At 35.5% G+C, this 16,127-nt stretch overlaps 1 protein-coding gene across 2 annotated transcripts in view; it reads right to left on the reverse strand.

The window, feature by feature from the left end:
* Nucleotides 1-16,127, reverse strand: part of RIMS2 (regulating synaptic membrane exocytosis 2) — a 440,099-nt gene that overhangs the window by 83,621 nt on the left and 340,351 nt on the right. For both annotated transcript variants that reach the window (XM_057372448.1, XM_057372449.1), the window contains 2 exons: nucleotides 10,787-10,822; nucleotides 5,692-5,792 (listed from right to left, as the gene is read on the reverse strand). In XM_057372448.1, the coding sequence (XP_057228431.1) occupies nucleotides 5,692-5,792; nucleotides 10,787-10,822 (137 nt within the window). The remainder of the gene's footprint in view (nucleotides 1-5,691; nucleotides 5,793-10,786; nucleotides 10,823-16,127) is intronic.

Below are 16,127 nucleotides of genomic sequence, written 5' to 3' on the forward strand. Positions count from 1 at the left end.
TACAGTTTGATAAAAATAGAAACAAAGAAGAGGTATTTTCTACATTACCATGTATATTAAGTTCAATTCTATAATTCTGAATTTATTTCATCTAGCTWTATTTTTAAATCTTATAATTGAGCTTTAAATCCTGTACTCATAGGAACCAGAACTTCAGTTTCAGCAATTTACGCCAAAAACATTAATTTTAAAAATACAATGAAATACTTGGTTGAAAATATAAATGCTACCAGCACTGTGGGCCAGAGAGATTCTCTGCCTTTGACCAGCAGAATTCCTTACATATTTTACACACCTGAGAGTGATGGATTAGGTGACCTGAGCACTCTCAGCGTGTTGGGAGAGACAGAACCTCTCACTGCAGACCAGAAAGCTGGTTGAGCTATAAAGTTTCTGGACCAAAGTGCAATACTCATTAGTCCTGTGAAAGCACAAAAGCCATGGAATAGGCAATAYCTAAAAAGTCTCTTCACCTGGGAAATTCTTTGTTAGTCTAATTGGTGATGTTTTTTTGTTTTTTTTTTTTCTGAAGATAAGAGCTTATGGCAGTGGTGGTGGGCAATGGGAAGATGAAGGGAACTACACACTGCTATTCCCATCTGTAAGCCTAACAAATTCTGCTGGTTAGGCCCTTAGCTGTTATGGGTAKTCTACAGAAATTTATTGCACTGAATATTTGTGTGTGGTCTTTTCCATGTTAGTCTTTACTTTCTTAATTATTCTCCAGCACAGTTCCATTCTAATTATTTTGATTTTCCAAGTTTTATCCAGGTATTTGAAATGTAAAAATTGAAACTAGTGAGTTAAAAAGAAATGTATGCAAAACAATTTGTTCACTGTCTTGAGGGCATATGGATATCTAATATAGCCTCCATTTTGTATTCAATATTTTGAATATTTCTAATTACATCCTTAACAAAATAAGTGGTAARAAACAATTATAAGATTAAAGAGGCATACTCATAATTATTATAAATTATCAAATTATTACCGAGTATATCATGATTGTCTGAGAACTCCAAAACAACTGTCAATATAAAACCAATATAAATCAAATACAACTTATATGCAGCAAAATGTCAAAGTTCTGAAGATTCCTTTAGCTGGATGTTTGTTTAACTCCCTTCTCCACAAGGGTTTCAAGAAGAAAGGTGACAAGTGCTTCTGCTAGCAATCTTTGCTGCTCTGGGTACTGCTCTGCTTTGATTTTCAAGGAGGAGACAAAAGGATTCCAAAAACACCGTTAAATGAAATGTTTCAACTGACAGCACAGATCAGAGGATACCACACRTATCTGTACCAATGGCACAACTATTGAGTGCAGGTTTCAGAGGGAGGAGGCAGCTCTTGGCAGCATTTTGCACRTTATAAGATCCCAATTAAGATCTGCTTCTGAGGCATTCCAAGTCAGCCTCCTCCACCTCCAGTATTACAGACCTTACCTTTTTCATTCTTTCACTCAGGAAACCCATAAGGTGGTGCTTGATTCATTGCTGAATCAAAGTGTCTCATTCTGAAGATCAGCAGCTCTTCAGTGTCTGCATGCTCCAAGAGCATTGCAGCTGCATTTACATACTCAAATAAATGAAGCACATGCTCGACTCTCCTTTTCACCAGTTTAATTTGTCTTGATCTTGTTATCAGGCTAGAAAATCACAAAGTAGCATGCTAGYATGCCTAATAGTACTATTCTCCTACACCAAACACAGAGAATTATGCTTCTATCTAAAACTTCAATTGTGGATATTGATTATCAGGAACTGCAGCTTCACATACATCTGATGATGCAGAAAGTTTCAGTCTTATCACCAATATAAATTATTAAAAGTGGAGTTAGGAAATCCTCTTTGATGTTCTGTATTATTCTGTATTTTATATAGTCTTTTCTGCATTTGGCTAAATAAGCTTATCCAGTTTTTATCTGCTCTTTTACCTCCTTTATCCCAACTTTATTCCTTGTTGCTCTAACATACTATATTACTAATTACTGTATTACTGACTGTTACTAATTGCTTTATTATGTAACTGGATTTCTCTGCCTTTTTGTAGGTCATTATTTTTTCCTAATAAAACAAATAAAACTAATCTAAAGGCACTTCTAGGTTTAAATGTGTGTCAGGCAGTTATCAGTCACTCTTACCTTTGTTCCTAAAGAAAGCTATAGTTTTTCACTGTTACAACTCCGATATAAATTCAGCTCCTTCTCTCGATTCTACACTGATTCCACACTGATTCCAAACACTTCTAGCTCCACATACAAGAACTATCTTCTCTCCTTTTTCTCGGTAGCAACCAAGCTTTTTAACTCCCTTCAGCTGATCCACTGTACACATTCTAATCATGGGGCAAGRAGGGAGGAATGGCAGTATTTCTCACACCCTTCATCCTTCGTTTGTCAGCAGGGATTCTGGAAYCTGAGCACTGGTTGTAATGGCCAAGGGAAGGAGTTGCTCACCAAACGTAGYACTAGCAATTTGTTTGCCAAAAGTGCTAATGGCAGGAGTACCAAGCAAGAAGCAAGGCAGAGAGGTTCAGAGAGGTTTGATGAGGTAGTTTGGGAAGCCTGTTCTACAAAATGTAGAACTCAACTACATGAGTCCAGCATGTGGCTCACTCAGCTCTCATCTTGGTCCTTCCCTCTTCACAGTGCACCCTGCTTAACAATTTAGAAGCTGAGTCCTTATGCAAAATTATAAACTAGTCACAGAACAATTATTAAGGAAAATTACACAAATCAGGCTKATCTTGCAGAGGCACAGTGGTAAATAGCTAATTTTGCCTCTAGAGGAACATTCTTGTAGTACTGTGGGTTTTTTCTGTATTTCCAGAATTCAGGTTTTTCAATATGTCAGCATCTGCCAGCACTGCAATTCAGACTTTAGTATATATCCTATTTAGTACAAGTCTATGAGTACTCAATAAGCAGAAAAAAAAAGTTTTTCCAGTWCCAGAAAATAATTTGCCATACATCTTAAATGCCTAATGTTTTTCACTCATCTCCTTAGCTGTAAATGTTTATATGAAAATTAGTATATTACTTGGTTTCCATATGTCTATCCTGAAACCACACTTCAGCAGTTCAAGGAAGTTATTTAAGGAAATAACTCTTTTACATCCTGCCAAACTGATGTATACCAAGTTTTATGGAAGCAGAAAAGTTGTTGTTCCAAAAATAATGAAGCATGTATAAGAATTATAAAAATACAGTTTGAAATTCTATCAAACCTGAAGAAAAAAAGTAAGGGAGAATCAATTTCACATTTTTGCAGCATCTAAGAACACCAAGATCTGGAATTAGACTCTCCCCACAATCTTCTTACTTGTCTAACTATGCACCACAGAAAGTTATGCAACTTCCTCTAAAGACTCTAGTACTCCAGAGGCTGTGCAATGCTAGAGAGATATAACACAGGATGCCTGTTTTAAAATTTTAATATTTAATATAGCTTCTGCTTTTATAGCTTTTGCTTTCTTTGTAAAGAAGCATATTGGATATTTTTCCTTAACTCGAARTAATCAAGAGGGACATAAAGGTGCTGTTGACCTGTTGACTTCCATTTAAAGAAAGAAATAGAACAGAAAAGGTAAAAGAAAATTCTATRTGCTGGCTTTCCTGAATGTGGCTTAAAGCCTACATAGTGACATTTTTATCGGGCATGGCATTCATGACCACTTGTTTGTGCCTGTTGAGAGGCCTAAAAATGTCAATGTATACTGTACAGAATGTTTCAGTCAGCATTTGATGTATATGTTTCAGTTCATGAGTCCAAAAGAATTTTTGTAGAAAGCAAGTAGATAAATTGTACTTACTTATTTTCTGTCTCTAGATAATATAATAACTTAATTAAGGGGAATTGAAGTAGTAAAAAAGTGAAGACAGAACTCTCATATGACTTATGAGAGTTATGGTTCTCACATGGCTTTGAAACGACACAATTTTAAGAATGCATGTTGAATATATATATATATATATATATATACATACAAATATTCAGTGTCTAGTTTCACAGGTTTGTTGATAGAATAAATAACTCATTTTCAAGTACTGAAACTACACTTTGGCAGAAGAGTAAATTAACTGTTTATTTCTGAAGACATGGTTTGATGTGTGCAATAAATAAATCACCATATTCATAAAATAATTCCATTTATAATTTTCCTCTTTAATACATTCCAATAATACTGAAAATAAAATTTTAATCAAAAAGATAAAAGGTGTAGAGTGAAGCCCAATAATATGGTGTAGGTGAAATGGAAAATCAAGGATAGTAAATACTTCCTTAGATTTTTATATTTTATCTCCTTTACATGAGACCCAATTTACTCTGCACCAGTCCTGCTTCTGACTCAAATTTCAGCCAAGCATTGAGGGAGCAGGAAAATCAGCTGATTAATTCTGTTTATACATACAATACATAAAGTCATATTTTTGTGGTACATACAATCACAACACTTATGAGAAGGTCTGCTCACAGTATCACGTTCATCTCTAAAAGGTAACACCTTTCATAGCTGACAATATAGAAGGACTTGACATAAATGYCAAAATAAAACACCTAAACATGACAGTATCCAAGTCTCTCTTACATGTTAATAAACATTCCTATGCCTTGTGTAGTTAAAACTACATTTGCAAAATACCCAAATAACCATGCAGCACATCTACAGAGTTTTAAAGTATCTTAAGACTCTTCACAGTTTTGATTTTTTTTTGTCAGTTCTAACTACTTTAACTAACAGGGTTTTCCACTTTGAAACAAGCTTTGCTAAAGCTCTTCTATTTTCTCACACTGAAACATATATTCTAGAAAGTAGTTATATCAAGTTTATTAGTCTACATTATCTGCAAAACTAATAATACTTAATGAATATGATGATATATTGCCATTCAAATACTAAATGTCTCATTTTACAGTGGCTTTGTCAGTTCTGGGAGCAAGGGACAGCAACCTGGAAATAAAAGTCTAAAACAGATTTCTCTTCCTCGGCCAGGTTTTATRGGTCAGAAGTCTCGTGGTTTTCTCTTACAATATGACCTCAATTAATGAAGTCTTTTAGAGGACACTAAATTATTTTTGTATAATAGAAATTTAAATTGAAAATATCTTGATTATTTTAATTAACACACTCTATATGACATGACCCTGTTCCAGATAGCAGGCAATTTTGGATAGTATATTTAAGGTTATACTAGTATGTAGAGATGCAGATTCTTGGCAATTTGCCCCAGCTGGGGTGAAAGCTTTTGTTGGTGTCTAAAGCAGCTTTCCAAGTGCTAAAAAGCCATTATTAAACTTAATAACACTGCATCTTCCAGCTTTCAATAGATCAAGATGACTCTCTGTTCAAATATTTGAAAGCCATGAACAAATTTCAATAGCTCTCATTCATCTGTCATTCAACAAACATCCTTTTTCCTTCTCTTTGAGTTTTTAAATCATGGCACTATTGTTCATTCCAATGGATAATTACGCTCCTTCTCTCATTTGCTTAACTTATCCTTCTTAAATTTTAATAATCAAGAGCACTGTGTGTTAATAGTTTTGCTGCACATTTCCTAAGGTTTTATAATAGACACACAAGAAGCTTTTACTGAAGAAATAACCTTGCACTCATCTATTACTTTCTAATAGGATGTCGGATATTTCGGTTTAGCATATTTTGTTGCTTTTCAAAACAAAACTCCCTTGCCTTAGAATGATAATCTTGTTCCAGCCTGGAATCTGATCCTGCTACCTGTTTGTACTTGCTCATTTTCATTTGGCGATTCCTTTCTTCTACATCCATTGCACCTGTTAAGTTAAAAACAGAAAAAAAAAGAAAATAAATACACAAGCAGTCTTCAATTCTAAGGTTAAAATTATGCTCATGGCAGTTTTAACAGTAAGAGATGAAATTTGATTTACTTAAATTCTGTACATATAATTATAGTTTCTGAATTACAGTCTTACAGAAAACCAAAAAGTTGTAACAGGAGGAAAATAGCAGATAAGTATTTCAGCACAATCTTGATAAATGTTGTGTTATCTACACAATTCAAATGAAGCCAGCTTCGTGAAAAAAAAAACTCAATATAAATTAAACACACTGTTTCCAGAGCACATAATCTTACTATTTTAAGAATATTCAAGAAAATTGAATCTTTCATTTAATAAAAAGGAATGCAAAGACAACCTGATTATTTTGGGTAGAAATTCTRGTTCTGCATTTTTTATAATGGGACAGACCAAATTAATAATCAAGTAACAATCACAGACTAGAAGACATTCCATTTACTATTTGAGTATATTCTTAGTATGCTCAAAATTTTAAAGATTCATAAAGGAATCTTAAAGAGCCACCCAGTGGCATCACTGTATTGCATTCTAATAAGACACAACTTCAAGAACAATTTCAGGATTCCTCTTGGGTCAAATACRTGATTAGTTTCAGTCAGGGATGGGTTCTCACTGCATGGTTCAGGCAGTAGCTGGTTTCAACCARCTGGCACTGAAATACCACAAATTGTAAAATAATAAGGAAGTAAGTGCCAAAGCTRAAGTGGAAGACTGAGGAATAGAAAAAGAGGAAGACAACAGCTCAGAAGAGTTTTTCAAACAAAATATAATTAACTCTTACACAAACACAAGTTTGCTTCTTCTCCACTTTAACCTGGTATAACACAACAGTAACTCATTATCCACCGAATGCTAAAAAGCCTTTATTTTGACTGGCATTTGTCTTAAACTATCCATAGTTTTAACAYAAAAGTTGTCAAAAATTTCAGAATCCCACGAATCATAAATAGAAATTTCTGTTTATTGTATGGACTGAGCAATCTGGATTGTATTTATGGAACTGAGATGGGAATATAAGACTMCAGTGTACTACATAAACCTGATTAAACTCTAAACCTTGAAAGTCATAATTTAACAGCAAAGTGGGCCTCTCAGCCTTGTATTTTCTTTCTTAAGAACAATGGGGGTAGTAGCACATACCGTGAGAGCTGCCAGGTAAATGTGGCAGTTCATAGGAAATCTGGAAGGAGAGGAGGTAAAAGAAAGTGGGAATTCRAAAAGACTAAGCTGCTCTGTTCTCTGTAAACCCTCCAGCTTCTAATTTTTGTATTCCAACTCTCCGTCTTTACTCCCTACAATAACATGAATGAAAGAGCTTAATCAAAAATTCTAAGAGAAACTAAAATTAAGAAAAAAWTAATGAGAAAGAAGAAATGAAGTTTTATAGGGAGAAATAAAATTAAAAAGAGAGTATTGGGGGGAAATTTCTAAAATAAAACACAGCTAATTTTTCCTATCGCTATTTTCCTCAACAAGTATAGAACCCATAGCAATATTTGTCGATTTTTCATCAAGATGAAGTGATGCTTTCAGGACCTAGTTTTAAAATCTGTAAAGATATATTTTGAAAATAAAAACTTTACAATGAAAAATGATATTTTCTTTTTTCAATGACTGAAGTAACATATAAGTTTTTTGAAGTAAAATACTCCAGCATCTCTGAAAGAAAGAAATCATCTTTTGCTGAAATCACAATATTCTGCGAATCTTCTTGTCATTTCAGTAGTGTAAGAAATATTTTTCATAAAAGGGGAAAATTTGTAATTTTTCTGGTTTTCTTCTGAAATGATAGCTTGTATTCTTTATCTCCAGACATTCTGCCAAATTTCAGGACATTACAAGTGAAGAAATAACACTTTTGAGCATAAATTGGAAATTTATCATTACTTGAGAAAATATTCGTTCTTATATATGATCAGTTGGCAAAGTGAAAGTTAAATTTCCACAAATCCAACTGCCTGTGATCYGTAAAAAATATGCCACTCAAAAGGGAAGCAGAAAATACAAGACCTTGTAGTGAGTGCTCTGCAACAAAACAAGCAAAATATGTGGCTTGTTTTTTCTCAAGATAAAAACAAGACAGCAAAAATTTGAAAAAAAAATATTATCCAATTCCCATAAAATCTTGTTAAAAGAAAATGTAATTTGCTTTGCTTATTTGAAACTGTCTTTAACAAGTGAGTGAATTCAGTTATTTGCAAAAAGAGGGAAACCTGAGGGCAGTGGAAAGTTCATAAAGCAGATCAGTTGTGGTTCTACTGTACATGGAACTGACATGCAGAAAGAGAGGCCGGGTTCCAATGTGCCCCGGGCTGATCTCACTGCAGCTTCAGCCTGATGCAGCTGTGACCTGGCTGGGAGTAGGAGAGGTCGAGAGAGTGTCACAGCACTTCCCATTCCTGCKGTCCAGAATGAAAGCCTGTCACACTAAGCGGTGGGAAGGCAGGGCTAGCATCATTTCCACTTCTGCTGGCAAATCTCGACTTAGCTGACCCCTATGTGGGAGGGTTTAACACAAGCAGACAATACTTCTAGACAGTTCAGCRGCTGTCTGGGTGCATTAGGAACTTGGGCTTGTAACATGAGTTTGTTACAAGGCAGAACATTGGTCCTATCCTAAAGACTTCACTGTAGTCAGGAGCAGTTCATGGAGGATGAATCAACAAACCAGAACTAACCTGAACCTAACCATTAGCTTCCAACAGTGGTTAAAATGTAGGAGCATAAGCTTTCATGCATCTGAATCTCTCAAGGGCTGACTAAGCCCTGGTGTTCTTCGACCCTTAGGTAGGGCACAGCACAACACAGTTTCAGGACTACGGAGTCTGACTCTGGAAAAGTTAAAGTTACTTCTGATGCTCTAATGTACTGCCACAATGTACCAAAATGTATGCAATCAAATTTTGGCCAGGTAAAATGWGTACCTTTGCACATTTCTGCCTGAACTTCCCTCCAGAACTTTACTTCTAAATGTAGTTATGCCTCCAACTGAAATATCCAATGAGACACTCAAATTCCAGCCATATGAACACAAAAGATTCAGACTGAATTGAAGAACAAAGCCTGGTGCTGCTCGCCAGACACAACTGGGGTCATTGCACAGCAGGCAACATTCTGGCATTTTGCTTATTTTGAACTCTGACATTAAAAACCTGTGGTCTGCATGTTGGTTCAGTGGGGTTCTCATGGGCACAAGGAAATTTTTGGCTGACAGAGAGACAGCTGCTGATTCATTACCAGCCATTCCCCTTATTTTGAAAAGTGTGTGCTGAGGGACAGCATAACTAGACATAAYTACAGTGCAAAGATAATCCTGAAATGCCAGAGTAAGGCACATAAGCACTCTGCACTGCAGCCCTATAACCTCTGCTTAGATCCACGAGGACTACAGTGAGAGACTTGTGCCAGAGCTTAGCTCTAGTGACTACAGTAAATTAAACCTTAGACCACATGAATTGCACTTTGACCTTTGTCTTTTTTAATATGGAAATGTAAATTTAGACAAGGAAGTATAATTAAAACTTTGCCTATAGGATATTTGGTAACAAAAGATAGGGGAAATGTCTCAAGACATAGACAAAAGGGTACCTGGAGGTCATGGGAAAAAATCAGAAGACCCCAGATTCTGCAAGCAGGATTGGATGGGCAGAAGTGCCATCAGAAAATGAAGCCACCTATAGAGACTATAAAATCCAGTAACAAGAAATAGGCAGGGCCCCTGTTTAGAGGCACCCAGTTTGAGGTGTAACTACTATTACCTATTAAACACAGTAGAAAAAGGAACTCTGCTTGATTCTTTTATTGAAGTGGAAYCTAGGAATAAGCCCTATTGAGGTTCTCCTTATTTCCTACCATGGTCTAGGTGGTGGCTGTATAATTCCATTCCTACAGCTTGGGATAGGCAGTAAAATCACTGCTTCAGCTTMAAATAAAAAGCATTATTTTCATGTTTTAACTTGAAACAAACTAAGATAAAATAAGAWACAATTCAGCTACTTCACAACTAAAGTGAGTGTAATTGGTGATTTGGTTAATACCTAACTTTTCCTAACCTCAGCTGCTCATGGAGTCACAGTTTTACAAGGACATAAGCAATAAGCTTATAAATTCAGCCTAAAGCTAAAAACTGTTATTTGCTCTTCAGGTTCTCTCTAGGGTAAGATACTTCAGCTGATAGCCTGTGATCCACACCAGAGACAAAAGGGACAACAAACTGGCCTTCTCATCCATCTTAGCATAAGGCAAACCTACTTGTTAAAAAAATAAAAATAAAACCAGATGTGACCTCTGTTCTTTCATCCTTTCTTTCATTGTCTTATCAAGTGGGAATTATTAAACCATTCTAGTTTCTAGAGATGTTYGCAATGGCAATCCTTTACCAGGATTTGAGTTTGGAGGAGGAGTTTGCAGTACAGAGAGACTTCTGAGGCACAAAGAATTAAAGGGAATCTGGAGTATGGAAGAAGTGTGGAGTTTCTCTTACAATATCAGAACAAATTTATTTTTGGATACTTATGGACAATAGGGATACAAAATCTGGGAGGCACAGCCACCAAGGCATCAGGAAAAAACTCATTATGAGGGGACTAAAGAAACACTGATATTTTGAAAACCAGAAACCTGTAACAGAGAAGAAAAATGTGTGCAGGTGAGCACACTGTGTCTGGAGACAGAAGGACAAAATAGAAGTCTTTAAGTGTTTGACATCTGCCTTTAGCTGATTCTGGTCTCTTTCTTCCCATCTCTCACCATACTTTGACTCCATTAAAATTGCAAAGGAATTACACTTAGGAAAGCCCTTTCTTATGTCACATTTCCTAGTGTCTATTTCGAAATACCCAAAATACATCAAAATTGTGATCCARCTCTTTGCTACATGTTTGTTTAAACATAGCAGATCAAAGAATTCAAGGAAAAAACACAAAAATACTTTTAATAAGCCACCCTACCTGTATCCCCATTCTCTGGTTCTGTTTTCTTTTCCTCTACAAACAAATGAAAGCAATATGAAAAGAAAAAAAGAGGGAGAGAGAAAAAAAACAAAACAGAAATAATAATAAAAATAATATAAAAATGCATTAAAAAGGAAAAATTAACAAACTCACTGAATTAATATAACTTGAAGAATTTAGTCAACCAACCAAGTATGGTGCTCTAAATCTAGAGTATTCACTGCATGCTAGTGTATACATTTGTGAAATCTTGTCCAACACTTACTCAAGGGAATCCATGGATGTTTTGTGCACTTCCAGAATCATTAACATACTCAACAAATAGAGAGCAAGGCAGGTGTCAGATAGAGTTACTCTACAGTTTCCTTGATTGGAATGACACAAAAATAGAAGTAAAAAAATTTGCTTGTGCTGTATGTTTTATGCAGCACACACACGAGATACAGTCTAACGGTTCAGGCATAAATATTGAATRTGTCAGAATGGGTTCTGGCAATTATTTTAAATCTTCATTAGTTTAATCAACTACCTTAGCTTTTACAGGTTAAAAGGTTTAATAATGATATTACTGTASCTTGTCTTAGAGTCAAAAATTATGAAGAGCAAAAGACACTAACATCAATACTCAGAACCCAGGTCATGCACATAAATTCAGCTGACTGATGCCAAMAAATATTCTGAATAGATATCAAAGGTTGTAAATGGCTCAGGGCATTCCTCTGTCACAAAGAAATGAAAATACATTGGATCCCTATCAAATAATTTGGCAGCCCATAAATAATCTGAAATCCAATTTTGGTAAACAATGTGAAATAAATAATTTTGAGTCAAATGAAATTTACTTTAATTAGAAATACATTACTTTTGAAATAGACTCTGCTTCTTTTTCAAAATTATATTAAATTCAATTAAAACGATTGCATGAATATGGAGCAAGAGCCCCAAGGCTAGACACCAAAAATAGTATGCATTAGTGGAACTAAATATTTTTCCAGAACTATTGGTTATTGAGGGTTTCTCACAAAATTATGATCTAATTTATAGTATATAGAATGAAGAGGAAAACAGAACTGCTGTATTTTAAGGAAATACCATTTTGAAGGTGGGTGTCAAAGCAAAGGATGAAGCCAAACTCAGAAAGAAACCAAACTCAGGAAAGGTAGAAGCATATGAAGGAAAAATGTGTCCCTGCACAGGTTATAAATAATATGCCACACTTCAACAGATTCTGGCTTCCTATTATGTGTGGGATGAAGGTTATTCTGCTGGCAATTTCTAGTGGAACTATTAGGCAAATTAATAGGAAACAGATATGGCAGGTCAGAAACCTACACTTTCAGAAATCATTGGATACTAAATCAGTTCTTAGAACTTCTCCCATTCCCTGAACTTTCCTGCCCCATACTCTACACAATTTTTAAATAAGGGTTTTTACRTTCTGCTGAGTTGGCCTTTGGGCAGTCTGGCCTTACTACCAGTGTGGGTTGTAGATAGTGCTAGAAAAATAGCAGAGAATAACAGTTATGTTGGCTTTTCAATCTTATTTTAATTTTATTTTTCTTTGCTGTCACCAATATAAAATCTACAAATAAGTCTTCTACTGTCTCATTATTTTCTAAAGTAGAAAGCAATTTGATAGCAATACCACCGATCCAACATAATGCACAATAGAGGAAAGGGAATTTAGTCATTAGAATACCCTTGAGCTTGAGCTAAGAGAGAATGATGACATTTCAAAGTTATTCCATATGCATAGTGAAAAGAAATCTTTGCCTAAATATTATCTTAATACAGAAATCTCACATAGGATAATTAATTTTTTAAGATGCCTAGAAGCCCATTCATTCTTATGTCTGGATATCTTTCATACACAAATCCTTAAATAAAKACATTGTCAAAATAAAGAAGTTGGAAACCTGTCCAACTTGCACTCATTCTTGCTCTATGTTTAAAAAAAMCATAGAAAAATATTTCCAAATTGGATTGCAGAAATGAATACAATAGTATTAGCGACCATAAAATTCGATTAGTTCTTGGATTTTAAAAGTGTAATTGAAATGCTCTAACAAATCTCTACAATAGATAAATTATTTGGATTTTCAGTAGAAAGTCAACATAGKGGATCCTACTCTTCAAACTGATATTTCAGATGTATTGTGAAGAGCTACCCGAAGAAGTACTAGAAAGAACAGAAGATTGAATTGGGAAAGATCTCACTTGGGTGGATGCAGTAGAACTGRACAAAACTGGTATTGTCCATTGACCAGTAAAACAATACTCAGCAGCAGAGATCTTCACTGGAGCTAYGGGCCTAGTCATCACCTCTAAAAGAATTCAGAGCAGGTTCAGCATGTTGATACTAAAGCAACTAATGTCTTTCATTATGATGTGTTTAAAACAAAAAAATATCTGAAGACCCTTAATGTCTTGAAACTGTTGAAAACCAATAAATCACATGAGGTTATTTTAAAATGTCTCAAACTGAATAATAAGAAATTGCAAAGTCACCAGTCGTTCCTAAAAATCTCGTCTTGTTTTTCTTTTTTAATTTATGTGATTAGTWTCATCACATTAATAATTTTGCACTCCATTTAACCTTGGTTTACAAAGTGAAAAGCATATATTGTATCACGTGGTGTAATGATCTCAATTTAWGAACTAAATTTTTTCAGAGCGATGCAATTTGGAGAAAATAAATCGATTTCATAAAGAGATATTTCTGCACTTTATAGAAARTAACTGGTTGTTTTCAGCTTAATCAGAATACAAATATTATTTAAATATATTGATAAAATACAGAGAAAAAAGACAGAAAAACTGAAATGCTGACATATTCTCTCTCAAAACCTTCTTCTACTATCACAGTAGGCGTTGCTATTATAATGACATTTCATTTAATAGTAGACACATCCATGTATCCCTGCTCTAGCTCCCTGTTCTTTCTAACTGGTCCTAATATATCGACAATCTAACATGTATACGGAATAAAATGAATGGAAAAGAATTCTTAATAAGAGCTTCATTCAAGACCAGACTGGTCAAAAACTAAAACTGATCTAAAATGGCTTTGGTTTTCCTAGAAATGCCTTAACTCAATGAGCTTTGCTATTCTGGTGAGTGATTGGAGGTCSCAGGGCCCCATCAGAATTCACCCACCTCACATCAAGAAGTCTCATGGAGCAGGAACTCCAAGTTCCTTGGAACAGAACATGTCCATCTCTGTMCATGACAGAATAGAAGAACATTTCCACAGAAAAAGCAGGAGAGCAGAATTCTCCCTAGTCATGAATCCTGATGGCAGCACTGAACAATTCTCATAAATTGCTGGTGAGGATAAGGGGCAGCCTGACTCTGCAGCCTTAAGGTTACACCTGGRAGGTGCTGGGCATTGTAGTGTTCCTCCCAGGATTTCTTATTTCTCTCACAGCTGACTGCCCTAATCGTAAGGTAAAATCCTGGTTCTATCTTGACCTTTCTCTCCTCTCACCTGGGATCCAGATGAATAAGATTTGCATAAACTGAACAAAGGTCTAAAATAAATCTAGACTTCCTTGCTTTGAATGAAAAAAATTTCAGCCTCCAGTGCTGGATGATGTGTACATCATTGCAAGAGACATACATGGAACTCCTTGTTTGTTTCTGAGTTTAGGCATATGATAAGACAATGACACAAAGGGTTTTACCCTTCTATTTTTCATATTTGTAGACACTTAATATCTGCAAAATGACTAGGAATTCTATTTACACAGTGGATAAATTAGCTCCTCTACTTATGTGCTTTATTGAAAATAGAGTCTGACTTCACAAAGTAGTCCAAATTATTAAATAACATTTTATTTTTTAAATCAAATATGCATGTAGGACCCTAACTTTGAGTCCTTTTAACAATGTTAGCTGAATTTCTTACTGGAGATTTCTCTTGAAATGCTATTCATGAGAATATAGAAAAATCAATTTTACATTAAAAAAAAAATCTCTGAAACAATATCACAAAATCACAGAATATTCTCAGCTGGAAGGGAAACACAAATATCATTGAGCCCAATTCCCAGGCCTGATTGGCACCATCCCCAAGAGTCACACCCTGTGCCCAAGAGCATTGTCAAACATTTCTTGAACTCTGTCAGGCAAGGGCTGCGACCACTGCCCTGGGGAGCTGTTCCAGGGCCCAGCATCCTCTGGGTGAAGAACCTTTTCCTAATGTCCAACCTAAACCTCCCCTGACACAGCTTCAGGCCATTCACTTGGTCCTGTCATTTGGCACCGCCCAGAATAAATCAGTTYSTGTCCCTTTTCTTCCCCTCACGACRAAGTTATAAYTYCAAAGAGGTCTCCTCTCAGTCTCCTCCAGGCTGAAYAGGCCAGCTAACCTGATCTGCTCCTCCTACAGCTTCCCCTCACGTCTCTTCACCATCTTAATAGTCCTACTATCAAATCAGGCAAAGGGAAGAAGATTGTCTCCTAAAAATACAATGCAAAATGTAGAACTTAGAATATCAAAATTTGCCAGTTAATGGTCTCATACTCAAAGGATCACATTTCCAATTCTACCTCTAAGGAATTAGCTCTGAATTTTGTCATTCTGGGAGTCAACCGTGTGAAAAATATAACTGCTAACTGCTACAGGTCTAGCAAAGTATCAGACACTGTATGATACAAATGGTTACTGAACTTCACTCCWGGACTTTATGTCCCATTTGTGGTAAACACGAAAAAAGTTACTGTTGCCCCAAGCAAGTTCTTTCGGAGTCTGTGAGCCACATCACAGTCTGAATGAAAAGCAATMATAATTAATACTTGTTGAAGTGTTCTTCAACTTAATATTACTTACATATTCTTGATACTTAATATTACTGTTAAAATGTGACTGAAGTGTCAATTACTGCCCTTAAAAGGGCATGCTCAAAAGAAGAYTATTTCAACCAGCCAGCTTCCTAGCGGGGAATATGCCTTCACATTCCTGTTTTCTATTTGAGGAATGCTTGACGGGTTTTTCCTTTTGTTTCTTTTTTTTCTTGTTGGTTGCAAGCTTGACACCCTAAAGAAAGACTAAAACCCAGGGGACATTTCTCGACACTTAAATACATTTTTATCACAATGCTAAAAGCATGTTAACAATRTTACTTTGGATTATTTGCACATGGCACTGTTTAGTCAAAGAATGAATAAAATGGTGTGGTGWTCTAATCGGGGAAGTTAAAGAATCTCTAGAATTATGGGTTTACAAATTGACAGGGTCAGCTCAGGTCTCCATCATCAGGGATAGATCAGTGCAGATGATAAAGGACAAAGATCTTTTGAAGCAACCTGGAAAGTTGTATTTTGCATATTTATTAAG

The sequence above is a fragment of the Malurus melanocephalus genome, unplaced genomic scaffold, assembly GCF_030028575.1.
Source record: "Malurus melanocephalus ecotype Western Australia unplaced genomic scaffold, MMel_1.1 scaffold_171, whole genome shotgun sequence".
NCBI lineage: Eukaryota > Metazoa > Chordata > Aves > Passeriformes > Maluridae > Malurus > Malurus melanocephalus.